General features: G+C 55.2%; 1 protein-coding gene across 1 annotated transcript in view; it reads left to right on the top strand.

Annotated features, from left to right (window-relative positions):
• The first annotated feature begins 6,112 nt into the window (after positions 1–6,112).
• The window catches only part of KCNC1 (potassium voltage-gated channel subfamily C member 1), a 42,254-nt gene continuing 20,644 nt past the window's right edge, over positions 6,113–27,722 (top strand). Inside the window, exon 1 of the mRNA XM_068988727.1 lies at positions 6,113–6,682. Coding sequence (XP_068844828.1) covers positions 6,113–6,682 — 570 coding nt within the window. The remainder of the gene's footprint in view (positions 6,683–27,722) is intronic.

Raw genomic sequence — 27,722 nt, 5'->3', positions numbered from 1 at the left:
ACATTCACTTTCACTTTCAGGACTCACAGAATCTGGACCCAGCCCTGCAAGGCTTGCCAACCAAGCTTACCTGCAGGCTGACTCAGACATGAGGGCCCAGGAGAACACACAAGGTTCCTATAGGGAATCGCAGAGGGGGAAAGACTCTTGGTACAGCCATGCATCTCCAGCTACTTCTGGGAGAACTCGGTGGTGCCGACTGGTCCTGTGGGGACACTCTTGCTGTAGTGTCCACATCCACCCATTTTTCCTACATTTGCACACCTGACCATCCTATGCATCCTTCACCACAGCCATCATCATTTCCCTCTCCTCACCTCCCTCCTACATTTAAAAACAAGAGGCCAGGTATTGAGGTCTTTCTTCCTCAAAGTCAAGGCCAGGGAGGGCTGACGCTCTGCCCCTGAGGCCATACTGCCACTGAGCAACGGGCTTGGCTGTGAATGGCAGGAGCCCAGGAGAGAGACACAGGATGAGGCTAGTCACAGAGGGTTTGGAGGAGATGGGCAATCCGAGGGAAGGGGGATGAGGGAAGGAGAGGAAGTTAATGAGAGAGTCTAGCTCACTGAATCCTCACAAAATACTCCCTTTACACAGCTGAGGAAACAGAAGTGTGGAGAGAGAATGTGGCTAGTTTACACAGCTAGTAAGTAGCAAAATGAGCTTTGTAACCAAATCACTCTCCATCAGTGGTTCTTGCAACCAGAGGAAGTTTTACCCCCCTCCAAGGAGTTTTGACAATATCCACAGAACTTTCTGATTTGTCCTGAATGGTGAAGGAGTTCTACTGACATCTGGGCTTCCCTGGTGGCTTGGTGGTAAAGAATCCGCCTGCAATGCAGGAGGCCTGGGTTCAATCCCTGGGTTGGAAAGATCCCCTGGAGAAGGAAAAGACTACCGACTCCAGTATTCTGGCCTGGAGAATTCCATGGACTGTATAGTCCATGGGGTCGCAAAGAGTAGGACACGACTGAGCGACTTTCACTTTCTACTGACATCTAGTGGGTAGAGGCTAGGAATGCTACTAAACCTCCTAGGAGAGCCCCACGACAAAGGATAATCTGGTCCAAAATGTGAATAGCGCAGAGATTGACAAACCCTGCTCTCGCACTTGCCTGGAAGATTCTTTACCTTGGCCCTTTTCTAGACTTTCACTGGACTAAGAGATCTGAGATCCACTCGCCCAGGGATCACAGGAAACAAACAACTGTGCGCCCCACCCCATTCCCAGCTTCGGCACCAGGCTCAGTGCTCGCATCTGACAGCCACCGTCACCAGTTTCCAACTATGGCACCTCTAGTTTCACCCTCCCCTGTCCATTGGAGGGAGGAGTTCTGATCTGCAGAAGAGATGGGCCTGTGTGGTGCACTGCTTATTATCTCCCCAAAGCCTGCTCTGTGCCCTGGTTAGGTTAGTTTTCAGATTTGGCCACAAGATGGCACCCGTACCCACCAGGAATATGAAGGCTCTTGGCTTGGGAGAGAGCACATAGGATGGGCCGACCTGTATCAAGGCCTGCGGGCTCTGGACTTGGGCCAGTTCCAGAGCCTAGCAGGACCAGATCTAAGGTCTGCAAGGGCCAGGTGTGAGAACACAGGCCAAACTTGGCTTCAGGACTCCCTTCACCTCTTTCTAGCCCATATTCTGCCTTAGTTCATTCTTCATCACTCCCATCAACCCCCTCCTCCAGCCTCAACAAGAAAAATGACAGAGCTGAGGTGTTATGATATAGGGCTTATTATTATTCATCAATAAAGAAACTGACACAGAGAAGTTGAGTAATCTGCCCAAGGTCATAGCTAGTCACTGGTGGAGCTAGGATTTGAACACAAGTAATTTGGCTCCAAGGTTTATGCTCTTGACCACTGAATAACATCACCCCACTGTTAGTTCACTGTACCCTGAGCCCTGCCTGTATGCTCTTTAGTATCAGCCACTGATACCAAAGACACTCTGCATAGTACCATTGCTTTCCTCTGCAAGGGAGGGAGCAAATGTCTACGAGTAAGAGGAACAGCTCAAAAGTGGTGATGTTCTCATCTGGGCCGAGGGTCTGTGGTTAGTCTGTGGGTAAGAGGCTAAGGCTCTGTTCAGTGGTTCCTCCTCCCAACCCCCATTTCTCTGGGGTTATTTCCCTCCCCCCACACCATGATGCCCTCTTGGTTTTTCTGGGCTTTATGCAAATGCCAGCCTTCTCACAGTGTGAAGAGGAAGTGAGAGAAGGAACTTTTATGTCTCTGCTTAGGATAGAGAAGGGGGGCATCATTTGGGGCCTCAGAGTGTCATCAAGGATGAAGGTGGGACAGCATGGGGCATCTCATGGGCAGCTACCCTCTCCCACCTGGGAGGCTCCTCTTTCTGAGCCTGCTCTGCTTACCTTGTAGGGGATTTTAGGTGCGATGGATACACTTTCACACTCCCCCTCCCTCCAGCCCTGTCCTGCTTCTTTCTCTAGCCCTACATGGCCAGGCCTGACCAGGCCTTCTTCCAGCTTCCCTCTTCTCAGCACCCTTTGCCTCTCTCTGCCCTCCCTCTGCTTCTACCCACCCCCTGGGGCATGCCTCAGTTTCCCATTATGGTTCACCATGGGGTAGAAGCCTGAGTGGGGTCTGCACTGACTACCCAAGAAAACCTGGGTGGGTTTCCCCTTGACTCAGCCCTGGTTTAGGGCTCCAGACTCCTATGGCCTCTCACACGAGGATTCTAGGAGCCCAGCCCCTCTCCTGGCCTTTCTCAAATCACCCCGCCCTCAATGAGGAGCTACTGTGGCTCTGTGCACTGTGAGGGGAAGCAAGCAGGGAGCCCTGGTGCAGCTGAGAGCTCCTTCCTGAGGAAATGAAGTAAGCTACAGTGGAGGCTAAGGAGCCACAGGCTGATCTATGTGGCCCTGCAGGAGAGGGAAGAGGTGGAGCCCTGTGCCCCTCTGGTTGGCAGAATCACAAAAAGCTTCCACGGGGAGAAGAGGGACTGGATATCTGGCTGGAAGGAAGGGAAGGTTTGAAAAGGCTTCGGTCTTGTGTCTCCCCATCTTGATTTCTCCCACCTCTGTGTGTGTGAAAGAGAGACCATCTCTCTGTGTCCATCTTTTTCTGTCCCTTCTGGGGACTCTGTTTCTCCGTTTTATCACCTCCTTGGGTTGAGACAGAACTTTGTGACAGAACTATGTCCTGGGAATCTGAATTTGGGCCAACCTGGGCTGCACCAGGTCCGGCCTCCTCTTGGGTAGGGGGTGGGATTCACACTGATCAGGGTGAGAGGACACTGAAAAACACTCTCACCTTTGTATTACTCTGAAGTCATTGTTTTATTGAAGGGGAAACATCTCCCCTTTACAAGAAGAATACAGATCAATCTCTGGAGGGAGGAAGTGCCATCCTGGCCCCGGACTCCAGCTCTCTCTGTGCCTCTGCCCATCTCTGCCCTTGTTTCTGCCATAACTCCGCCTCTCTCTGTCTCTCAGTTGTCCTTCCATGACCCTTCATCTCTTGCTCTGCCCCTTGCCCCTCTCCAAACCTCTCCTTTCCTCCAGACCTTTGCCCCAGCACACACAGCTTTCCCTAGAGCTGGGCTGGGATTCCCCTGGCAAGTAAGGACAGAGATGCCTGCAGCACAGCTTCGTCCCCAAGCCCACAAGCAGGTCTGTGGGTCAGTGTCGAGGGACAGCTGTCTGCACAGTGAGCAAGTGCCGACAGGTAAATAGAGCCTCGTGTCTTCTTAATTAAATCGCCCTTTGCCCAGGCAGTCTTGTGTTCGATTGGGCTGGGCTAGATCAATAAGTCTCTTTTCCCAGCACAGCCACCCCTGGAGCTGGGCCTGACCTCCCCAGCCCTGTCCTGGCCCACCTGCCCACTTTCCTGACTGCCTGGAGCCGCTGGAGGGGCTTGTGCCTCTCTGCCTGGGACCAAGCCTGGAACAAGTAAGGAGTGAAGGGGTGATGGCTTCACTGAGTAAACTGAGGGACTGCCAGCAAACATGGGCTGAAAAGGCCCAAAGTGCAGCTCCCACCCCAGCATCAACGGTGAAGCCCAGAATCACCGCAGGGGGCTGCTCCTATATAGCCCCCAGATATTGCATCAGCCTCCCCTCCAGTGTAGCTGAAACCCTTCGAGAAAGGCGGCCTGTCAATGTTCAGGACCACTAGGAGTTGCTTCTTCTCACCTCTAAGGACGGAATCCCCACTAAGGATCCTGGACTAGTGTGGAAGGGTCAGTGAGCTGGGATCAATATGCGCAATGAGGCACTCACGGGAGACTAGGGTCAGCCTGGAGTTAAGAAGGGCCCAGGGTCAGAAAAGGGTCGAAAGGGGTTAATAGGGGTCCAGGATTATTAGGTTGTTAGCAGATGGCTTAGAGGACAATACAACCTAGTGGAGGTGTGTGTAGTGTATAGGGGAGCGCGGAGAATTTGGAATCCATGCAATAGGGTACCTATGAAAGCGACATGGGGACTCCAGGTTCCCTGGAAAGGTCGATATTAAAGAACTGTTTGGAGCGATCCGGATCGAGGTGTCTCTAATAGCGGTCAAGGGTGTTTCATTTCACTAGGGAATCAGACAGTCCCTAGTTGGGAAAGATAGGGACGGGTACCAAACCGCCTTCTCACCTCAATTTGACCCAGGGGCGCGGGTCGAGACGTCTCCCAGAGCCCCCACCCACTGAGTGGCGCTCCCCAGGGCGGAGCGTTGGCGGGTTCCTCTCTCCCACCCCTCCTCGGGAGCCGCAGGATGGGTGCCCGGCTGGCGCCCCCAGCGCCGGGGTTGAAGGAGGCCGGGCTCCGCGCGGGCCTGGGAGAGGGGCGCGGAATCAGGGCTTTTTAGGACCCAGCGCGGCGCCTCCCTCCGGGGGCGAGTGCGGCTGCGCGCGCCGTGTGCCCGTGTCCGGAGAGCGGCGGGCTGGACGCGGACCGCGCGAGCGAGCAAGCGAGCCAGCTAAGCCCAGCAGCAGCCCCGGCAGCAGCAGCGTCGCGGGCGGCGGCGGCCGCCGCTCCGCGCCTCGCCTCCCCGGCCTCACCAGCCTTGCCTCGCCGCGCCCAGACCCGCCACCCTCGCCTCCCCGGCCCGACCGCCGCAGCCCCCTCGCCTCGGTCAACAGCGCCAACCGCCTGCCCGAAGCAGGGCGCAGAGCGCAGGGCGCAGAGGCACCGGAGTCAGTGCCCGCCGGCCCCGCAGACGGAGCCCAGTCGGGAGAACCCTAGCCCGGCCCCGCGCAGCTCCGCAACAGTCCGGGAGCTGTCCCTTCAGCACCGCCTCCGGAGCCGGAGCCTGAGTCGGAGCGCAATCCAGCCGAGAGCCCCAGATCCAACCGGAGCGCACGGAGCGCAGCGCTCCGCGGCAGCAGCACCGAACAGCACCCCTGGTGCCTCTGCCCGGGGGGCCCGCCATCTCCTTCGAGAGGCGGGGAGAAGGAGAGAGGAGGGCGGGCGAGCGGACAGGCGCGCCTGCCGCCGGGGGGAGCAGGCAGCCAGGCAAGGAGAGGGAGGGGGCCGGAGTCCGCCCTGCGCCCCGAGCTGCAGCCGGGCCACGCAGGGAGGAAGGCAGCGGGCATCCATCTCCCCCGCGCCGAGAGCGCGCTGCGACGACCACCTCACAGCAGAGCGCGAGTTTCCCGGCTCCCTCTCCTCCTTTCCCCTCCCCCTTCCAGGAGCTGATCTATGTCCGGCCCTGGAAGCAGCTGACCTTCCCCCGATAGCTTTGTGTTGATTTCTCTATCTTCCCGCTGAGATGGGGACGGGAGCCCGGCCCCCCCACCCTCTTTTTCCTCCTCCCGGGTCTCGCCGCTGAGCGCCGCCTCCCCATCCCTCAACCCCTTCCCTCTCTCCCTCCCTCCCTTCTTTCCTCCTCTGCCTCCTCCGCAGCCGGACTAGCTCCCTCCCACATCTGGCGCCCGGAGACCCTGGGGATCCCGCGCACACTCCCTTGAACCAGCACCCGACAGAAAGCGCCCTGAAGGGCTTGGGTTGCTCTCGGAGTAGCCGGAGCCGCGGTCCTCTGTCCCCCCGACGGCTTGGGGGGAGGGGGGAGGAGGCCGCGCGCCCCCCTCCCCGGCGCCAACTCCCCCTGGCGGCCGCTCCCATGGGTGTCGCTGGGCCGCGCCATGCCTAAGGAGGCGCCGCGATGGGCCAAGGGGACGAAAGCGAGCGCATCGTGATCAACGTGGGCGGCACGCGCCACCAGACGTACCGCTCGACGCTGCGCACGCTGCCCGGCACGCGGCTCGCCTGGCTGGCGGAGCCCGACGCCCACAGCCACTTCGACTATGACCCGCGCGCAGACGAGTTCTTTTTCGACCGCCACCCCGGCGTCTTCGCGCACATCCTGAACTACTACCGCACGGGCAAACTGCACTGCCCGGCCGACGTGTGCGGGCCACTCTACGAGGAGGAGCTGGCCTTCTGGGGCATCGACGAGACCGACGTGGAGCCGTGCTGCTGGATGACTTACCGCCAGCACCGCGACGCCGAGGAGGCGCTGGACAGCTTCGGCGGCGCGCCCCTGGACAACAGCGCGGACGACGCGGACGCCGACGGCCCCGGCGACTCAGGCGACGGCGAGGACGAGTTGGAGATGACCAAGCGCCTGGCGCTCAGCGACTCCCCAGACGGACGGCCTGGCGGCTTCTGGCGCCGCTGGCAGCCGCGCATCTGGGCCCTCTTCGAGGACCCCTACTCATCCCGCTACGCGAGGGTAAGTGACAACTTAGCCATGAGAAGAGTGGGGCGGGGAAGGCAGCGTTCTCTGCCTCCCTCGGGCAGGGTTGGATGTGAGAACTGGTGCCGGGGGAGTCGCAGCAGAAAGGAGGATGGTTGTGCGCGTGTGGCTGAGACAGTGACTCTCCTCAAGGGTGGCTAGCTTTGTACACATGTAAAGGCCTGTGTATTTCTGAATTGAGTATGTGTAAGTGAGTGTGAATGGGTGTGTTTGTGTGCATGAGTTGATGTATTTCTGAATTGAGTATGTGTAAGTGAGTGTGAATGGGTGTGTTTGTGTGCATGAGTTGATGTATTTCTGAGTTGAGTATGTGTAAGTGAGTGTGAATGGGTGTGTTTGTGTGCATGAGTTGGTAGTGTGCGCATGTTTATGTAAGTGTGGTGGTGTATATTTGGGTGGTAAGGTATGCGGTGAGAATGAGTGAGCGTGTGTTGTGTGTTTGAGTGTGCAGGCGTGCCTGCGCATGCGAATTGCCATCTCTGCAGGTGTACAGGTGAAGTTCTGAACTGTCCTTTAGATTTGGGTGAGGGGAGGGAAGTAGGAGTCCTTCCTCTCTCCCAGGTAAGGGGCATGTGGGACCAGCCAGGGCCCACAGAAGAGGGCTTGAGACCTGATCTGCTGCCTGAGATGGACCACCCCACCCTGGGAAGCAGCCTCAGACCATCCCAGGGAGATGGTCAAGGGGCAGTCTTTATGGCTAATTAGCTGATAGATGGGGTGGGAGGGAGGGTGTGATCCCTCTGAGACCTGCTGCTGGAAACAGAGCCTGCCCTTCTTCCTTGTCAAAAGGAGAGAGGGCTGGAGGGGGCCTCTGGGCTTCTGCCTGTGCTGCCTCTAGGACCTGTCCGGACAGGGAGGGTGTCTACAGGGGTGTGACAGGGAGGTATGTCTTCATCAGCCACTCCCCTTTAGTGACAGCAGCTTGTTGCCAGGGAGAAAGGGCACCCTGCTGCCCACCCTGGCCCATCAACTGGCTCCTCCAATCAGTTCCCTCAAATGTAAAGAGAGAGGGGGGGGGCCTGGTGAATTCTAAGGGTCTTTGCTGCTTAGCTGAGTCCAAAAGGGAGACAAGGGTAGCAGCCACCTACCCTGGAAGAAACCCCTCTTGCCTTTGCTAGGCTCTGCCCTCAGAGATCTGAACAGAGGGGAAGGGTCAGAGCTGGGAATTTAAAGCAGAGTCCCTCCCCCATGTGTGAGCCACCCCTTAATCCCCTCCCAGGCAAGACATTACCTTCAATGCCCAATCTCCTTTACTGCTCCACACCCCTTCCCTCCTGCTCTGAGAACCAGGGATGGAGGTTCAGGCAGGGGAGGGAGCAGGAGTGCCTGCCTGGCTGACTTCAGTGGGGTGAAGGGACCAGGGGGCACTGAAGCATCCACAGCAGGAAAAGGCTGTTTAGGCACAGGCCTAATGGACGTGTTACTGAGATCTAACACTCAGTGTTTTAGTATCTGAGGGAGAGGGCAACAGGTCTTATATATTAAATCCTAGGTCAGATCTGTGTGTGTTTGGGGTGGAGAGGGGGTGTGTGGAGATGCAGTAATAGGGAGAGAGTTAAACCCTCCGTTTTGCAAAGCCTGCCCAAGGTCACCCAGGGAGTTAGAGGCCATGGTGTACTGTGACCCAAGTCCCCTGGGACCCCGTCCTCCCCTCAGCTAGCCACCAGCTCCGTGCCATCTCCAGAGGAGACTGGGATCCTTGGAGGTCTCCCCCCTCCCCTCTCCTGACAGAGGCCACCATAGCCAGGGGATTATGTAACTGGAAGCTATAGCTGAGCTGTGAGGAGGGGCAGGAGAAAGGGGACTGGGAGGTTGAACTGGGGCATGTGGGGGCAAGAGGCAGGGGGCAGGGGTTGCAGAGGCCTAGGTTAGAGCAGCTGCCCATTAGCCTGCATTTGACCTTGGGAAGCATCTTGCTACCACCACCACCCCCTTGTCCCCAGAAGCAAAGAGTAGGCCCAACTTCCATATGGTCCTCTCCACCTCCTGGTGACCTAGCAAGAGGCTGAGTCCCCCACCCAACTCCTGGGGTCAGCTTCAGGGCTCTGCCCCTAGCCCCTGAGTTTCAGGATAGGCAGGGGTCACGTGGGAGATATTATAGCCCCCTACCCCATCCATCTCCTCCCACAGGCCATCCCCCCATGCAGATACATGAGTTGACTAAAGGGGGTCGTGTTGGTGTACAGAGTCTTACAGAAAAGTCCTGGTTCTCTCCAGTGTCCACTGAAGAGCAGCCTGAGGGAAAAGTTGAGCAGTGGGTGGGGGGGGGGTGCGTAGAAGGTGCCCCTTCAGCCTGTCTGTGCGACATTCTTTCCCCAGTGGCCACATAGAGTTGTTCCAGCTCCCTTGGGTGACAGCTGAGGACACTGAGGCCTGCCCAAGGGCACAGAGGAAGTGAGGGCAGAGCCTGGATTAGAACCCAGGCTTCCCGCTGCACACCCGGCTGGCCTAGCTGCATTGCGCTGCCTCTCTGCGGCTCATCTGCGCAGAGCCCAGCCGGCTGCCCGCCCAAACTCCCTCCTCCGTCTCGGCTCCGCCACCGCCACCGCTGTCCCCTTTGTTTACCCCTCCCCCTCATGGGCCCCAGGCCGCCTCAGATTGCTGTGTAGGGATTCAAATGTTTATTCAGGATTCCAGACCAGAATCCTGTGTGTGACATTGTAGATGTGTGTGAAAGACAAGCTGTATGTGTGAGAATCTGTGTAAGAGAGATTCTGTGTGGGTGTGAGAGGGTCTTCGTGTGTGTGTGTGTGTGTGTGTGTGTGTGTGTGTGTGTGTGTGTAAGGCCACATGAGAATAAAAGCATGTGTGAGTGAGACTCGGGGGGTGGGTGGGTGTGTGTGTTGAGATTGACTACGTGAGAGAGATTCTGTGTGTTTCTGTATCAGAGTAATCCCATGTGAATGTGAAAAAGACAGATTCCGTGGGTTCTGAGAGATGGACTTTGTGTGTGAGAATGGGACTGTGTGGGAGAGAGTGCATGTATAAGAGAGAGAGGGGACTGTGTGTGTCAGAGAGCTGCTCTGTGCATGTGTGAGAGAGCAGGGTTCTTGGGGAGGGTGTGAGACTTGAGGTGAGTGTATTTCTGTGTGTGGCGGGTGGGACACAGGAAGCTCTGCACGTAAGGTTGCGTGCGCGAGACCATCTGTGTGAGAGGCTGTGGTGGGGAGCTCTATGTGTGTGACAGAGACCCTGTGGGTATGTGAGGCGTGTGTGAGGCAGGAGCTCTGTACGGGAACCTGGTGTCACTGTGGCTGTGTGCACTTGTATGGGAGAGGGGCTTTGGGTTACCTGTGTGTGTGTGCCTTGAGGGAGGTGAAACTCAGACCCGCTTCCTGCCTGCTGCCTTTATCTCCTGGGGCTTCTGAGCTGCCTTAGTGAGTAGTTTTGCCCCCTATTCTCCCATCCTCAGTGGAAACGCTACTCTAGCCCAGGCCAGATAGTTGTTAGTGGACAGTGAGGCCACCGCACTGCAGGCCTTAGTGGTGGCCCTGGGAGATAGGGGCGAACCAGGCGGGTGGGAGGTTCCGTCTGAGCTCTTTGGAGGTGACAGTGCTAGCCAGAGCTGCTGGTTTGCTGGCCCCTCTCTCCTCCTGGTTCCTGGGTTCCCAGGCTGAGGGAGTGAGGGGTAGGGAGGTGAGCTGGGGCAGGATGAGCCCAACTTGTCTTTTGGCGTGAGGGGTCATGCCCCAGACACACACAAGCAAAAGATGACGATGACACTTTGTGGTGAGGGCCGTGAAGGGGCTTCCTGGGACTGTCAGAGTAAGAACTATCCTGGAGGAGGTAACTCGGGGATGGACTTTGAGGGGCAAGTAGGAATTACCCAGGCAGAGGGCAGGGAACAGCCGTGCTAGCATGCAAAACTGCGGAGGTGTGGGAGCAGACAGGGTCATGTGGGGGCAGCCTGGAGCAGCCCAGCCTTGAAAACTGCCCTCCTCTCTCCCCTGGGGGCCAGCACAGGTCTGAGGCTCTTGGCTTTTATCTTTGATGTTCATGTTGTCATCAGGAACATTGTTTGGTGTCAGGTCACACGTCACCAGTGGTGTGCCCTGTGCTACAGACCGCAGAGTGTCCTGTGCGTGTGTGTGTGTTGATGTGTGGACATCTCTCCCCCAAAGTCACTTGACTTTCCAGTGACAAAGAAGTGCCAGTGACCCCAAGCTTGGGAAGCCCCACCTCCACCCACCCCACTGCCCAGCTCTCCTCTGACGCCAGGTCTCCATCTCTCTTTCATGTCCCCACCTGTTTGGAACCTGATGTAGTTCTCCTCTCCCCCAACCCCCTGGGGAGGATCCTCCCCTGGCAGCTGGGATGAATTGCCCAGCCAGAGACTTTGGCCCTCCCTTGGGTCCCAGCTGACACTGGGCTCTTGGCTTGGCATGTGGAGGGACTGGGGACAGGGGTGCTAATTCATGGGCACATGTGAAGGAGACCCATGAGCAGGGCAGAAGGGCTTGGTGCCTTCCCCTCTGGCCACTCTAAGCACTCCTCACCAAGTGTGTCCACCATCCGGTGTTCCTCACCTTCTCGCAATGTTTTGACAGGTGTCCGTGTGTCTTTGAATGGTAGACAGCCTCCCCTGCGCCAGCCCCCCAACCAGTAATGAAGTTGAAGTGAAGTCGCTCAGTCGTGTCCGACTCTTTGCGACCCCATGGACTATCCTATCGGGCTCCTCCGTCCATGGGATTTTCCAGGCAAGAGTACTGGAGTGGGTTGCCATTTCCTTCTCCGGGGAATCTTCCCTACCCAGGGATTGAACCCGGGTCTCCCGTATTGTGGGCAGATGCTTTATCCTCTAAGCCACCAGGGAAGCCCTCCAACCAGTAATGAAAGTCACCAACCGAGTGTCTTCTAGTGAGGTCCTCAGCCTCTTCTCCTCTAAAATGGGCATAATGATAGAACCTGTCCCAGAGGTTGATGGAAAGATTAACTGAGTTACCTGCCTGTTGGTGGAAAGCCCCAAGTCACAGGGCCTGGCATGCAGTCAGTGCTCAATAAATGCTGGCTTCTGTTATTAAACTCCTGTTGGTCGGATTAGTATTTCACTCCATGACTTTCTCTAGACTCCACCCTTTGCCCTCTGTCCTATGCCCACTATCCTGGTTTCCAGCCATCTTTGTGTCCCTCAGGCCCACCCTCCTGTAGCTTCCTGACTCCTGTCCTGCCTCCAGCCCCTGGCCCTTTCATGTCATCCTCCACTTGTAAGCCACAGAGATCTCTTCAACTCACAAATCTGTCAGCTCACAGCCTTGCCTGCTTAAAACCCTTCGGTGCTTGCCCAGCCCATTCTGTGGCCCCTCGGGCCCTGCCTGTCTCTCTAGGCTCCTCTGGCCTGGCTCTCTCCATCACATCAGATGAGCTTCAGTCATCCTGGCTGCAGTTCAGTTTCTTGCACATGACAGGTCCCCCTGCCTCACGGCCTTTGCATATGCTGTTCTCCTTTTCCTCCTGAGTTGCCCCTCTTTATCCCTGACACCCCTCCTCAAACCTCAGCTCCCTGGCAATGCCTTTCTGGACCCCACAGGCTGGGTCTAGGACCAGAGTCCTTCCCTTTAAAGTAGCAATCTAGTGTGTAACAAAATGCTCATTAACAGTCTTGCTTGATTCCAATCTGTCTCCTGCTCCAGAATCTAAGCTTCTTACATACTCAGTTTAATAGGAGCCATTATTGAAACAGACGAGGAAGGCGAGGCCCAAAGAGGTGTGCTTTGTCCAAGGTCACGTGTGACCAAGTTAGGGGGCTGGTTTAGAAACTCAGGTCTCTACCTCTTGGTTCCGTGGCTGGAAGCCCCGTCCACCTTACAACACCTCAGCGAGTACCGGGGTCTGGCACTCTTGGGGCAGGAATCTGTGCTCCCTAACTCTGGGCAGTCTAGAATATGCCAGAGCTTTAGAGGAGACTGGCCTGAACCTCCAAGAGAGGGAAGTATGTTGTTTCAGAGGTGGGGGAAGGGAGCTGGTGGGGGCTCGTTCCAGGGCCCACTGCCTGGACCAAGGATCTCAGGGCCTCCCAAGACAGCTGAATGTAGTGCTATGACTATTCTGAGCAGTCCCATGACCAGTGTATTCACTCTGGACCAAAAGGTCAGGGCCTCAGGCTGCAGCCTCCCATGGGCCCTGGGCCAGCCTGGCCACACCCTGGGTGCAGGCTACAGGGAAAGGGGAACCTAAGAGGCTCTGGGGACGGTGAGATGCCCGGTCCTAGTGCCGGGGAACCACTTGCAGGGAGGGAGCGCCTTTCACATGCACAGGACTGTTGGGTGCTGCCAGGCCACCTCTAGCTACTGCCCTCATCCGGCAGAGGAAAATCAGGCTCAGAGCAGGGAAGACACTTGCCTAAGACCACACAGCCCATCAAGGAGGCTCAAACTCCAACCCAAGCCTCTTGGCCTGGGGCTGGCCATTTGTATTTATTTGCTCTGTCAGTTTTAAGAGAATATTAAATTCCACCTGGGCAGCAGTTAGCTGCCCTCCTTCCTCCCTTCCCCACTCCCCTCCCAGGGCCCAGTACAGCTGGTAGAGACCTCTTTTACCCAGTCAACCCTGACTTGGCCCAGATCCTGTATTCATCCCCCAGGCAAGATTTTCCAGAAGCCCCTTTCTTGAGTCACCATACTAATGGCTACTGTTTACTACCCAGGTGGTGTTAGAGGTAAAGATCTCTCCTGCCAGTGCAGGATATTTAAGAGACTCAAATTCAATCCCTGGGTCGGGAAGATCTCCTGGAGCAGGAAAGGGCAACCCACTCCTGTATTCTTGCCTGGAGAATGCCACACACAGAGGATCCTGGCAGGCTACAGTCCATAGTGTCACAGAGAGTCAGACACAACCAAAGCGACTTAGCACACACGCACTTTATTTACTAAAGCATTTACTATGTATCAGACAGCCTTAAGGATTTGATTTACGTATTCTCATTCAATTGTCATACGAACACCCATGAAGCTGTACCATTATTATCACACCAATGTCCCAGATGAGGCTGTTGCAGCTCAGAGAGGTTAAGTAGCCTTTCCAAGGTCATTGTAGACCCTGAGTAGTGGACCAGCATTTAGCTGTAGGACCACCTGACCCCGGAGTTCCATCCATAACCACAATTCAGTACCGCCTCTTGTCGCTATTCCAGGGAACTGGGGGCTGTGGTTGGCTGTGGCACAGGCTTGGGTTTCCTTCTGTTTTCCTTCCTCCTTCAGCAAACTCTCTTTCCCAGAAACCTGTTCGGGAATCCTGCTCTGCAGTTCTGGCCCCTGAACCATGGCAGGTGAAGGCCCAGCCTGGTGGGGTAAGATGATGCACTGGCAGCCCCCAAGAAGAGGCTTTTCAGAAGGTGCCTCTCCTGCCCCTGCCAGCCGTGCAGGCCCCCGGAAATGGCTGGGGGGCTTGGGAGGATCAGAAGTTATCCTGCAAGAGGTGACACCTGGTGAGCATGCTGGCTCCTCCTCAGCTCCTCATTCGAGGCCTTCTGCTCTGGAAGCCGGCCACGGGTCCTGCTGCTCCCTTCTGCCAGGCTCCTCCCTGACCTCATCTTCAGCCCTCAGTCCAGCCTCCGGGTTTTTGCTCATCTATTCCCTCTCCCAGTAGCCTTTCTAGATTTTGCTGAACCGAAAATCCATTCCCCCAGGTCCCTAATGCTTAGCCTGACTACTCCTGCCCTCTGTGACTCCTTTGGAAGTGCATGGTTTGGGTTGGGCAAGAAGTCACCAGGCTTGCCTGATTTGAGCTGACGGTCAGTAGGTCACTCCTGGGGGCCTGTGGCTTAGCACCAGCCCAGAGACGAGGAGAGACGAGGCCACAGACAGGACCCCCATTGTGGGCATGAGGCAACTACACCAGGGCAAGATCTGTAGCCAGGCCACTAAGCCAACCAGGCTCCCATAGGCAGGTTCAGGCTATAGTTTCTCTCCCTTTGGAAGATAGTTCAGTTCAGGTCAGTCACTCAGTCGTGTCCGACTCTTTGCGACCCCATGAATTGCAGCACACCAGGCCTCCTTGTCCATCACCAACTCCCGGAGTTTACTCAAACTCATGTCCATCGAGTCGGTGATGCCATCCAGCCATCTCGTCCTCTGTCGTCCCCTTCTCCTGCCTCCAGTCCCTCCCAGCATCAGGGTCTTTTCCAATGTGAAGAGTCAACTCTTTGCATGAGGTGGCCAGAGTATTGGAGTTTCAGCTTCAACATCAGTCCTTCCAATGAACACCCAGGACTGATCTCCTTTAGAGTGGACTGGTAGAGGACCTTCTAAATCAGCAGTCCCCAACCTTTTTGGCCGCAGGGACCGGTTTTGTGGAAAGCAGTTTTTCCATGAACCAGGGTGGAAGATGGGTTCAGGATGATTCAACCACAATACATTTATTATACATTTTATTTCTATTATTATTATATCAGCTCCACTTCAGGTCATAGGGCATTAGATCTCAGAGACTGGGGACCCCTGTTCTAAATGACCACCAAGTCCCTTCACCACTCTGACACTCCAGGAGTCTAGAGTTCCAAGCTTCAGCTTCCCAAAGGCACTGTGGGAGCCAGGCTGTGCATGCATGCTAAGCTGCTTCAGTTGTCTCTGACTCTCTGGGACCCTATGGACCATCACTCGCCAGGCTCCTCTATCCATGGGATTCCAGGGACTGAACCTGCATCTCTTGTGTCTCTTGCATTGACAGGCAGGTTCTTTACCACTAGCGCCACCTGGGAAAGCCCCGGGATCTGGGTTAGTCCTTACCTATTTCTCCTTCCACATTCTGGGCCCAGCTCCTCTCTAGGGCACATGTGAGCTCTCCTGGTGTCAAGCGGGCAGGAGCCCAGGGGAGGGGGTCTGAGAAGCTTCCTCCTCCATTCATTCAGGCTCCCGTAGTAATCCTGTCCTGCCTGGCGTCGCCACAGGCGCTGGACCCCTGGGAGTCACCGGGTGTGTAGACTCCCCCAGTCCTCTCATGGCATAAACCGGGGGGTACCACCTCCCTATGGTGTGCTTGCTCTGGCCCAGTGGGTGGCACCTACAGCTCTCTTCTCTGGGTCCTTCTCTTAGCTGTCTGCCCTTCACGAGTTGCAGAAAGGTGTACTGAGAGACCAGATGCTATGCCAGACTCTAGGAGCTGGAGCAGGGCAGGCTGGGGCTATCTTTGATGGTGCTGGGGCACTGCTAAGAAGGGAGGCAGTGGGCTGCTGCTGTGCTGGACGGGCCAGGGGTGTTTGCAATCGTTGTAATGGGGCTAGAGGGGTGTTTGCTGGGGACCCCCATCCATGGCTAACTTTCAGTTTACTTCAGTTCAGTTCAATCGCTCAGTCGTGTCCAACTCTTTGCGACCCCATGAATCGTAGCACGCCAGGCCTCCCTGTCCATCACCCACTCCCGGAGTTCACTCAGACTCACGTCCATTGAGTCAGTGATGCCATCCAGCCATCTCATCCTCTGTCGTCCCCTTCTCCTCCTGCCCCCAATCCCTCCCAGCATCAGGGTCTTTTCCAATGAGTCAACTCTTCGCATGAGGTGGCCAAAGTACTGGAGTTTCAGCTTTAGCATCATTCTTTCCAAAGAAATCCCAGGGCTGATCTCCTTCAGAATGGACTGGTTGGATCTCCTTGCAGTCCAAGGAACTCTCAAGAGTCTTCTCCAACACCACAGTTCAAAAGCATTACTTCTTCGGTTTACTTAGGATCCTTCAAAAACATCAGCCTTGAACTTCCCTGGCAATCCACTGGTTACGATTCCACACTCCCAACACAGAGCACAGGTTCAGTCCTTGGTCAGGGAAGATCCCACATGCTGAGCAGCCAAAAGCAGAAGACAGGTCCAACTCCTGGGCTCTGTCCCTGGAGAACTTGACTCCTGGGTCTGGAAGGAGATGGTCAGGATACTTATGCTCCAGAGTCTGTTCTCCGGCGATGCTGATACTCAGAGAAGGAGGATTTGCCTTGGGGTCTGGGACACAGGCATTGTTGCTCCTCAGTGTGGTCCTCTGACCAAGAGAATCAACATCACCTAGGCACGTGGTAAAAAGAAAGCATTTCAGGTCCCAGCCCTGCCCCCAGTCCTACCGATTCAGAATCTGCGTTTTAACAAGATCTTCAGATGAATCATACGCACACCAGATTCTGAGAAGTGCTGAGGCAGGAAACCGTTCCCAGTGGAGGGGAAGTATCAGGACACAGAGAGGCCTGGACGGGTGTCTGCGGCTGTCTGTGGGTGATTCTGATCTTTCCTTGTGCCCAAGACACTGACATCGGGGTGATGGGCCTGGAGGGTGAGCCCCCAGCTGGATAAATGACAGCCGCTTCCATCCGGGTGCTGAGACCAAAAAACCTCGGCACCCATCCTTGATTCCTCTTTTTCTCTCACGCATCAGCAAATCCTGTTGTCTCCGTGCTGAAAATACAGCCAGAACCCGACCTCGTCACATTGCCTCCACCGCTACCTCCCTAGCTGAAGCCACCATTGTCTCCCCCCGCACCCCGGCTTCCTGTGAACTGTCCGCCTGCTTCTGCCCTTTGCAGCGCCTTCTGCACACAGCAGCCAGGGCCCTCCGCCTGTCAGGTTGAGCCACCCCTGTGCTCTGCTCACTCAGGGAGCAGCCCAGGCCCCTACAGGGGTTATAAGGCTCCGCAGGAGCTGCCCGCACCCAGCTCTGTTTCCTCCCCGCTCCTCTGGCTCCTTGGTTTTCCGCCAGCACAGCGCTCTTCTGCCTCAAGACCTGTCCTCGCACCCTGCCTTCTACCTGGAGCACTTTCCTCTCACTGTTTACTCCCTCACCTCCATTAGGCCTGTACTCAGAGGTCGTCCCCTCAGGTTGCACCCTTGCGATCCCTTCCCCCATTTCCTGCTTTCCCGTTTTCTTCTTGGCATTTAACAGCATCCAACTGTATTTTATTATTGACCTTGTTTATTGTCCACTTCCCCCACTAGAATATGTTGTTGTTCAGTTGCCCAGCCGTGTCCAACTCTTTGTAACCCATGAACTGCAGCACACCAGGCTTCCATGTCCTTCACTATCTCCTGGAGTTTACTCAAACTCATGTCCATCACATCGGTGACACCATCCAACCATCTCATCCTCTGTTGTCCCCTTCTCCCCCTGCCTTCAATCTTTCCCAGCATCGGGGTCTTTTCCAATGAAATAGTAAAGACTGTTCTACTAGAATATAAACTCTATATTCTTATATAAGAATAAAAGCTTCACTAGAATTTAAGCTCCAGGAAGACAGGGATTTTTGTCTTTTACCCATTGTTCTGTGCTTGGTACCGGGAATAGGGCCTGGCACATAGCGGGTTCTAAATACGTAGTCATTGGGAGAATAGATAAGGAGACCAGAGTTGAAGACCTAGGCCAGACATCAGCATCATGCTTCAGAGCCTATTACTGGCTGACCCCGTCCTTCTTTGCCTCACCTGGGAACACAAGCCCTCCATCCCAACTCACTGCCCACAACCAGAGCTCAGAGACTGAAAAAGTATTTTTGAAAACCAGGATGTGCAAGCTCTTGGGATGATGACATTGTGCATTGCAAGGACTCTGAGCTCTCGCGTCCACTTGGTCCAGCCGAATGCCCACATCTGACTTCCTCTGGGACTCTGTTTCTCCTAAAGACTAGCCAGGTTCTTTTTCTCCCTCTCCTTCCCCACCTCCTTCTCCATTCACCTCCTTCCCTCGCTTTACCGCTCCCATCGACCCCTTTCCTCTGTCAGCTGTGTTTGCGTGAAGTTCTAGGTATTAGTTACTGGCTTTCAATACAGACTCATCCCCTGGAAGTCCTCGGATGCCTTTTGTCCCAAATTCCCCTGCTTAAAGCCACAGTCCTGTGTTCAGTAGAAAGTGCATGGGCTTCGGGGCCGGCCCCCACTTCCTAGTGACCCAGTCTTAGCGATATGCCCTGGAGCCCCATTCTCTCCTTAAAAGCGTGGCCTCTTGAGCCAGGAGGCCTGCATTCGAATCCCAGCCCCACTTCCTCTTTTCAGCTGTGTGACCTTGGACAAGTTCCCTAACCTGTCTGTGCCTCAAGAGAGGGTTATTAATAGCACCTGACTCATAGGGAAGTCGGGAGGATTGAATGTGTTAAGCACTTAGCCCAGAACCCGAAACATAATAAGTGCTTAATTATCGTGGGTTCCATTATTGTCTTTTTAACAGTGCGTGGCTCTAGAAGAACCAAATCCTGGCCTGTTCACTACCTGCTTCCTTTTTCAGCAACTGACTCTCCCTTCAATACCTCTCTGAGGGTCACCTCACCTACTTGGCCCCAGGAGCCCCTTCTTCCAGAATCTTCTCTCTCCCAGGAACCAGATCTCAGTGGTGTCATCTTTGGAGGCAGGCCTGGATTCCGTCTTGGTCCTGCTGTAAACCTGCCGTGTGTCATGGGCAGGTCATAGCCCTCTTCAGAGGGCTCGGTCACCCCCTCTGTTGTCACGGGCCACTCACCCCTGAGCTGCCTCCCTCTCCAGGCGCAGGGGGGTGAGAGAGACGGATGATGGAACTCCCGCCCATGGGCAGAGAGGGAGGGAGGCCGCTGACATCAGGCTGTGGTCGGGAGCCAAGCCCAGGGACCTAAGGTGCTGAGAAGTGTGCCAGTGTGGCGGGGGTGGTGGGCCGTGCCCAGGCATCCCAGTGCAGGGTGTTGAGACATATCTTTGCAGGGGATGCGCAGGCTCAGGGAGCAGTGGCAGCAGGGCCCAGGCCGACCCCAGGAGCTGCTGGGGCCTCGGGGCTAAGGACTGGGGCTCCTGTTGGTGCCAGTGGGCAGTACCTATCCTCAGCTAGACTGCCCCACCAGGCTGAGTGGGAACAGGCTAATTTTAGCTGGAGTAGCCCCAGACAACAGAGCTCAGGGGACCAGAGCCAGCCTTGCTGGGCCCAGAGTCTAATACTCTGTCAGCCGGGCCCACAGCAGCCAGAGGAAGCTCACTCAAGCCTCAGGGCCTCAGATGCATGCCCCTTCTACCCTGGCTTAACTTGGCCCTTCCCTGCTAGCCTGGCAACCCTAATTCTGCTTTACTTTCCCCCTGACCCTCTGCCCATGGTGTACTCCATCTCACTTTCTACCTCCCCCATCCACAGTGTAGGAAGGGACTGCTGTCCCTACGTCCCGACTGTCCACATGAAGACAGTCTGTGTGGTTCCCCTGCCAGGGGGCTGCTCTTAGCACCTGGTCACTCATTCCACAAATATTTATTGAGCACCTACTTACTAGGTTGCAGACACTGTTCTAGAAGCTGAGAATGGAGCAAAGAATAAAGCAGTCAAGAATCCCTGCCCTCAAGAAGCTTACATTCTCAAGCAGGGAGAATAAAAAGAAAGAAATACATGTACTATTTCGTGTGTCAGATGGTAAGCAGTGCTAGGGGGATATACAACAGAGGGAAGACCCGGGGAAGGCTGGAGGTGGTGACTTAACTCCTGTGGCAGGGAAGGCCTCCCTGGGCAGGTGATGTTTCAGCAAAGACTTGCAGGAGGAGAGGGAGGAAGACATGTGGCATCTGCAGAGCAGAGTGGATGGGACAGGTAAAAACCCCAAGCAGGTGTGTGCCTGGGGTTCAAGGCGCAGAGAGAGACCAGGGTCCAGGGCTGAACCGGGGGACGGTAGGAGGAGAGCAGAGCTCTGCACAGCCCCCTGGGGTCCCTGACAGTGGGATCTTACCCACACTGCATGTACTTCCAGCACTTGGCTGTGCTCACATCTGCACTGCCATCTTCTCCCCTCTCCTGGCCAAAGGCGCTGCCCAGTCCAGACCTCCAGGAAGCTGGGCCTCAGGGAAGGGCTCTTGCTTCACCATCCTGGGGGACCTCTGTCCTCTCCTCAAAGGCAGCTGCGCCCAGGAGGAGACACTGGGCCACATGGGGCTGCCACCAGGGTAGGGGCGGAAGGGTGAGCTGCTCTCTGAGGGGTTGTTGGGCTGGAAGTTGGTGAGGGAGTCAGAGGTGGGGGCCCGTTCAGGCAAAGGTCCTGTCTGCAGTTTCCTGTGGCAGAACCCTCACTCCGAGTGTGCTGAGAGAGATGGTTAGTGTGGTGGTGATGGGCCAGACTGGAGCCAGGCTGCCAGGGTCCAAATGTAGCTCTATTGGCTGTGAGCCATATGCCCTTGTCAGCCTTGGCTGCCTCAGCTGTAAAGAGTGTTCTGCAGACGCTGGCCTCACCTGCTGTGGGGGGTTCTGAGAACATGAACCTGATGTCTATGAAGAGAGGTGCTGTAACAGGGGGCTTCAGTGATTCCCCAGGGCCCTTCTCTGCCTGTGCAGGTGGTAGAATGGGGGAGTGGGACTCCCCTGGACCTTGTCAGCAGGACAGGACTGAACATACTTTGGACCACAGCCTCCTGCTGGGGCCACCATCTTAGCACTTAGAGATGAATGTTTTATGCTCAACCTCAGGGGCTCTCTGAGCAGCTGGGAAGAACACAGCCACCCACTGGGTCACCTGGAGACCGCCTGAGCCCTGGGCTGAGGGCTGCCCTTTTGGAAGCCCACAGGGCTGTCATCTGCTAAGGGTCAGCCCCGGACAGCGTGCTTCTCCTCGTGGTGCCGTGGGCACTGGTCACATGGACCCTGAGTGGCCCGCACCCCTGGAAGATGGCCCTTGTCCTTCTGGGCCTTAGTTGCCTCACCTATAAAGTGTACATGATGGTGTCACCTGCTTCTCAGGGATGCTGGAAGAACCCACTTAGACCAGAGGCAGAAAAGTAGTTTCTGAGGGAGAAAATATAGTCAGAACAGGGCTGTGGTTGGGTGTGGGGTCGATGGGGGGAGACCAGATCCCAAAGGCAGAGGGCATGTGAGGAGCGGACAGGGTAGAGATGAGAGGACAAGACTTGGATCTGGCTGGGCCTGGCTTTTTGTGCCCCCCGCCTCAGTGTGGGCTTGGGCAGGTGGTCTTGAGCCATTTTCTCCTGTGTGAGATGGGGAAGAGTCCCAGAGGGGTGGAGCCCTCGGTATGGAGCCCGGTACACAGGAGGTGCTCGCCAGGGGTTGGAGCTGGCTGTCTAGGGCACACTGAACCTAGTCCTGGGTTCAGATTTCCTGGGGATGCTGGTATAAGGAGGCCTGGCTGAGTCGCAGTCAGGGAGGCAGCCGTAGAAGCCTTGTCTGGTAGCCCCATAACCTCAGGGTCATGAACCACTGTCACCAATGATATATTTAGTGGCACAAAGGTCAGAAATGCCAGACACTGGCTTCCCTTCTAGGCGGCAGGAATCATGTCTCCTGAGGCCTGGCTGTCACCAAGAAGATATTTTTTCCTTGACTGGCAGTCTGGGGATCTGAGTAAAGGCCTCAGTGTAAGAAGTCACCATGGTTTATACTGACTTGCTGAGGCTTTCCACATCCAGGGCTCTTCCCAGACCCTGTTGTGCTACCCTAGGAAATGCCACCCTTGACTTCAAGGCAGCAGAGGAAGTCCTATCTCTCACTAAAAGAAAACATTCTAGAGGATGGGATTTGGATGCTGAGGACTTCAGGGCAGAAGGCAGGGTGGAACCACCCAGCCTATCTGTGGGTTTGCTGATACAAGGAATGGATGGTTTGTGGAGTGAAGGAGCTGGAACGTGGGGGCAGGGACTGGCCTCGGGAACTGGCTCATTCTCAAAGGTGAGAGGCTCTGATGGAGCAGAACCAGGATGAGCTGGAAAGAAGTTGCAGGAAGAGCCATGTGACAGGGAGGTCCTCAGGGCCTGGGGGTTTTCCAGGCTCTCTGCAGCCACTGGAGGAGGCCGTGAGAGGAGGATTGGCCTTCAGTCCCTGAGGATTGACCTCAGACCGCACTGAGCATACCTGTGGTTTCAATTTGTTCTGGGGTGGGGAGGCCACTCTTTCTCCTTAGGTCCCCAGCCTTGGCAAGCAGGCTTCCTTAATACCTCTGATGTGCTGGCTGAGGAGGGGCTCTCCTGAGACCCTGGATGAGCCTGGCTCAGGTATGCTGAGGTCCATCCACACCCAGCTGCTTTTCTCCATCAATCCCCAAGCTCTAGACACAAGCTCCAAGGCTTTTAATTGCCTAACAAGGGCCAGTCAAGGGACCATGGACATGGGGGGGCCAAGAGTTGAGCTTAGCAGGGCTTGGCAGCTTAGATGCAGCTAGTCTGGAGCTGAGGCTCTCACTTTGCATAAGGCACAGTGCTGAGCCTACCAGGCCCCCTCCCCAAGCCCTGCTTCAGCGTTCCCCAGCACCAGGCTGCACCCGCTGCACACGCGCGCGCGCACACACACACACACACACACACACACACACACACTGGCCCTGGCGATCTCCCTGGGAAACCAGGTCCCAGTGAGAGTGCCTGGTGTGCTGCTAACTGCTCATTACAGTCACGGCTACAGCTAAGTATAGCTCCAGCACACACAAGACCAAGACAACAGGGAGAGTCTTTCCATAAAACAGTTCCGCATGCAAACACATAAACACCCGCACACGCGTGCTCCCCACGCTCATGGGCTCGGACACCCATGAACCCATACTTGCCCCAATACAAAGTTTTACTCATTCACCCAGGCAGTCGTTCAGTCAGTGTTTATCCAGGGGTGAGGCGTTTGGTTAAGAGCATGTGTTTTGGAGTCATGGAAAGCTGGATTTCAAATCCTAACTCCATCACCTTCCAGGTATCTGATCATGGGCAACTTCTTTAACCTCTCTGAGCCTCAGTCTCCTTCTTTGTGAAATTGGGATGGTAACTGCAGTATGGACCTCTGAGATGGTGCAGGGGTCAATGAGATGGGGCACTGGGAGTGCTGATGATGAGTCCAGCTCAGGATGTAGCACACAGTGGATGTTTTTACCCTCACTATTGAATTCCTACTACGTGCCTTCCCCAGTGCCAGAAGCTTTATTTAAAGCAGTGATTTCTGGAGGTTCCTGTGAAATGTAAAATAGGCACTCAGTGAATGTACGAAGTTTGAATGAATGACCATGTGAGTGAATGACCGTGGCTCGCTGGATGGAAGACTCCACGCTCACTTGTCTCTCGTCCAGGCTGTGTCTCTGGTAGGACTGAGATGTTCTTACGGGTAACATGGGGATCCTACAAGAGGAGCTGGAGCGGGTCTGGGCCCCTTCTCATTTTGCAGATGGGGAAATGGCAGCACAATGGCACCCAGCAGCGGGCATCGTCCAGGCCGAACATTCGGCCCTGAGTCTAGAGCTACCGCCATGAGCCAGCCTAGCACAGCAACCCAGTGCAGTGCATGGTATCTGGCTCAGCCACAGCCTCTGAGTCTCTGAGCCTGCTCAGCTCACAGGCCCGATCCCGGCTTGGGCAAACACAGGAGTCGTACAGCCGCAGCAGGACTGGGGCTGTCGGGCAGTCTGGGGCCTCTGGGCTGGCCCTAGACAGCACTCCATCCACTGGAGCAGGGGCTGAAACTGGCATGGGAACATGAAATTTCCAACCTGGGTAGGAAACAAGATTCAGGATTTGAGGGCAGTGTCACCGTTCCCTACCTTTGAATAGGGCAGCAGCTGAACTGCCTGGCCTTTCTCCTCCCATCGCACCTCCTCAAAAAGAAAGTGACATTTCCTGGTTCTTTTTTAAGCCCAGGCTGGCTGGGCCAGGCCCGGGTGTGGGGTGGGGAGGGGGCGGGTGGCACCCGGAGTCACACAGCCCGAGTCTCTCCTCACCTTGAGTGATCTCGAGGTGCTGGGAATAGACATGGTCTCATCTCCTCGCCATGTGTCCCAGATTCCAGCATCCTCACCCCACAGCCTGCACTCAGGTTTTGAATTTCATGTTCCCATGCCAGTTCTGCCCCCTAGGCAGGACTCAGGCTGCTGAATTCCGCAGTAAGCGCCTTCAGCTGGCAGCCTGCTGGGAGGGGAGACTGTCTGGCCTCTGAAAAGGAACTTTGGTACCCTTGTGCCCATTCCCCTCATTCATGTTCTCAGCCGGTAACGGTGCAGGTCTTTGCCCCTGGACAAGAGATGAGTGTGACTGGGCCTGCCACCTGTGTAGACATGAGTCTGCTGTCAATGAGTATACCCACTGCCAGTGTAGACCTGGATCTGCTCTCGGTCACAGTGCCCCTTGCCAGTGTAACACACCACCTCTATGGGAATGAAGCTGATGACAACACAGCGAAGTGATTAGTGACTGCATCCAAGACCAGGTTCGTCACGGATTCATGGAGAGAGATTATGCTTTTACCAGCGTGGATATCGATCTGCTGAGAGTGTGGCCAGTGCTGGTGTGAACACAAGTTCGAAGCCAACGACTGTGCATGTTGCAAAGTAGAAGCAGATGCTGTATTAGTGAGTCTGTGACTGCGTGCACTGCCCGTGCAGGCAAGGGAAAGTGGGCGTCAGAGGAGGTGATCTCCTCCTGAGGAGGCTAAGGGAGTTGTTGTGCCCACTATGTAGACAGATGGGTTGAGGCAAGCAGATGCATAGGATGGGAAGCTGTGCTCTTGCTTAGCTGTGCCCCTGGTTCCCAAGGAAGGGACCCCTCTTCCCCTACTAGTGTGGAGCGTGTGACTTGAGTCTAACGGCAGGGCCAGTCCTGATCCTCTGATCTGGCCGCCGCATGGGCCTTACATGCTAAGGGGGGAGAAAGGCAAACAACAGACATGAAAATGAGCGAATTGGATGGTGTGAAGTGCCAACATTGTCCAGGTGGATGCTTAGAATGGGTAAGTGTTGCCGTATATACCTCATACTTCAGTAAAGCTGGGGAGAGTTAGTGTTTGCCAAAGGGGGACGTACTCCATGGGGCGAGCAGAAGGAGAATCAGATCCGCGCGGGGTGCTGGCTGACATTTTAGAGTGGTCAGTGGGCCGCGTGCAATGGCAGGAGAATGAGCCACGAGGACGCTGGGGAAGGGCACCCTGGGCTGGTGTGAGGGCCCTCAGGCTGGCGTGTGTCTGGCATGTTTAAGGATTGTGTTTGAGGAGGCGGTGTGGCTGGAACAAGCCAAGGGGGACAGCGATAGATGAGCTTGAAGGCGAATGGAGAACCCAATCCCGTGGGGACCTCAGGGTGTTGTGAGGCTCTTCCTCCAAGAGAAACGGGGAGCTGAAGCAGGGTTTTGAGCAGAGAAATGACACAATCAGATTTACATTTTAAAAGGATCATGTGGCTGCTGTGTTGAAAACACTCCGAGAGCTCCAGGAATATTGGAAGCTGAGGGACCAGTTAAGAGGCTCTTACCGTAAATCTACGGATGGGGTGGTAATTGTGGTGGTGGGAAGTGGTCAGATTCTGGATTTATTTAGATCTGAGCCAACAGGATTTCCTTACAATTAAATGTGAGGTGTGACAGAAAGAGAGGTGTCAAGGATGACTCCAGGGTTTTTTGGCAAGAATGTCCTGGGAGGCTAGAGTTGCCATCTCTTGCAATGCAGAAGGCTGCCGGCAGTGGGGGTGGTATGTAGGAGCTTATTTGACGTGCTGAGCTGCAGAGACACTAGTAGATCTCCACCACAGAGACGCGAGGGAGGTGGGTGCTGGAGTCCTGACGCAGATAAGCGTTTGGGAGTGTGCAGTTAGTGGTATTTGAATAGGTGATGGTATTTAAGCTTTCAAACTGGATGGGTCACTAAGGGAATGCATGTCAATGGAGAAGAGGACCAAGGACTGCACTCTGGAGCACCCCACAAGCTAGAGGCTGGGGACAAGTTTGCCAAGAATGTCAAGAAGGAGCAGCCAGTGAGGTGGGAGGAAAATCAAGAGACTGTGGGGACCTGGAAAGTGTGACAGAAAAGAGGGAGTGGTGAGCTGTCTTAGAGGCTGCTGATGGTCAAGGAAGGCAAGGATGGGGAATTGTTCCTGTTCTTTCTGCTTAGAATGCTTGTCCTTGGACCTTGCATTTCCCTAGTGATTTTTACCTACCTTTCCAACCCCTGTACCCTTGTCACTTCCTCCTGGAGGCCTCTCCAGTTCCCAGGCTTGTTGTTAAAAGCCCATTGAATGCTGTGTGCATTCCCCCCAAAGTCCTCATCTCCTCATACAAATATGTATTTGCCTGCCTGGTTATTTGATGAATGTCAGTCTTTCCCAGCAAGACCTATGGCTGTTTTTGCTCCCCTTGTATCCAGTGCCTGGCACAGGCCTGGGGTAAAGCTTAAATATTTTTTGGAGGAAACACAGGTAGGCAGTCAGCTGTGGTCCCACCTGTATTGTGTCCACTGCCCTCCCTGACCTGTCCCCCTTGGGGTCATCTTTTTGTGTCTCTCAACACACACGCACACATATGTACACACACATGCATACCCTATGGGGAGTCAGGACCCTTGACTCAGTGCAAAAACATAAGTGAGCCCTAGGGGAAAATTTCCCTGTGGATTCCTAGTGGACACTTCGTAGAGCTTGGAGCCTCAGTTTTCTGATCTACCAAATGGGGGCAATAAAGGCTGTCCTACTGATGGCCCAGCTAGTGTGTGTGTGTGTGTGTGTGTGTGTGTGTGTGTGTGAGAGAGAGAGAGAGAGAGAGAGAGAGCACGCATGCACACACACACACACACACACACACACACACGCACATGCACAGTGTTTATATGGGATTCAAAATATGAAGATATTGTAAACTTTAGCCAGCTGTTCCTATGACATTATAATGGGAAGACAAATGTCTTCATCCAAGGGCTGCCTGGATGGATATGAAAGAGATTTATAAATGGAAGCCCTGGAGTATGGTGGTTTTAGCATCAGGGAGACCTGGTTTCAAATTCTGCCTATTGCTTCCCAGCTGGGTGGGGTTTTATTTATTTATTTTTTTGCACACATCTTAACCAATCTGAACCTCAGTTTTCTCATCTGCTAAATGGAGTTAATGACGCCTCCCCTGGGGAGGTTTTTAAAGATAAATGAGATCATGTTTGCGAGAGTAGTCATTATTCCTTTACAACAGAGGTCAGTGAGGCTCAATGGAGCCCAGCACTCTCACCACTGAGGTGGCTGTGAGCGCTGAAAAAGGCCACCTGCAAGTGGGTGCCTAACACAGTCAGGCTCTGAAACAGGCCGGGAGCTGGCCCAAGATAGGAAGCATGGATGGAGCCAGAGGAAGCCTGGCACATGGGAGGGACAGCTCAGGGTGGGCCCTGTGGCCTA

Source organism: Capricornis sumatraensis, chromosome 16, assembly GCF_032405125.1.
Source record: "Capricornis sumatraensis isolate serow.1 chromosome 16, serow.2, whole genome shotgun sequence".
Classification (NCBI taxonomy): domain Eukaryota; kingdom Metazoa; phylum Chordata; class Mammalia; order Artiodactyla; family Bovidae; genus Capricornis; species Capricornis sumatraensis.
Note: the sequence above shows the minus strand (reverse complement) of the source record. Positions and strands in the feature narration are given on the sequence as shown.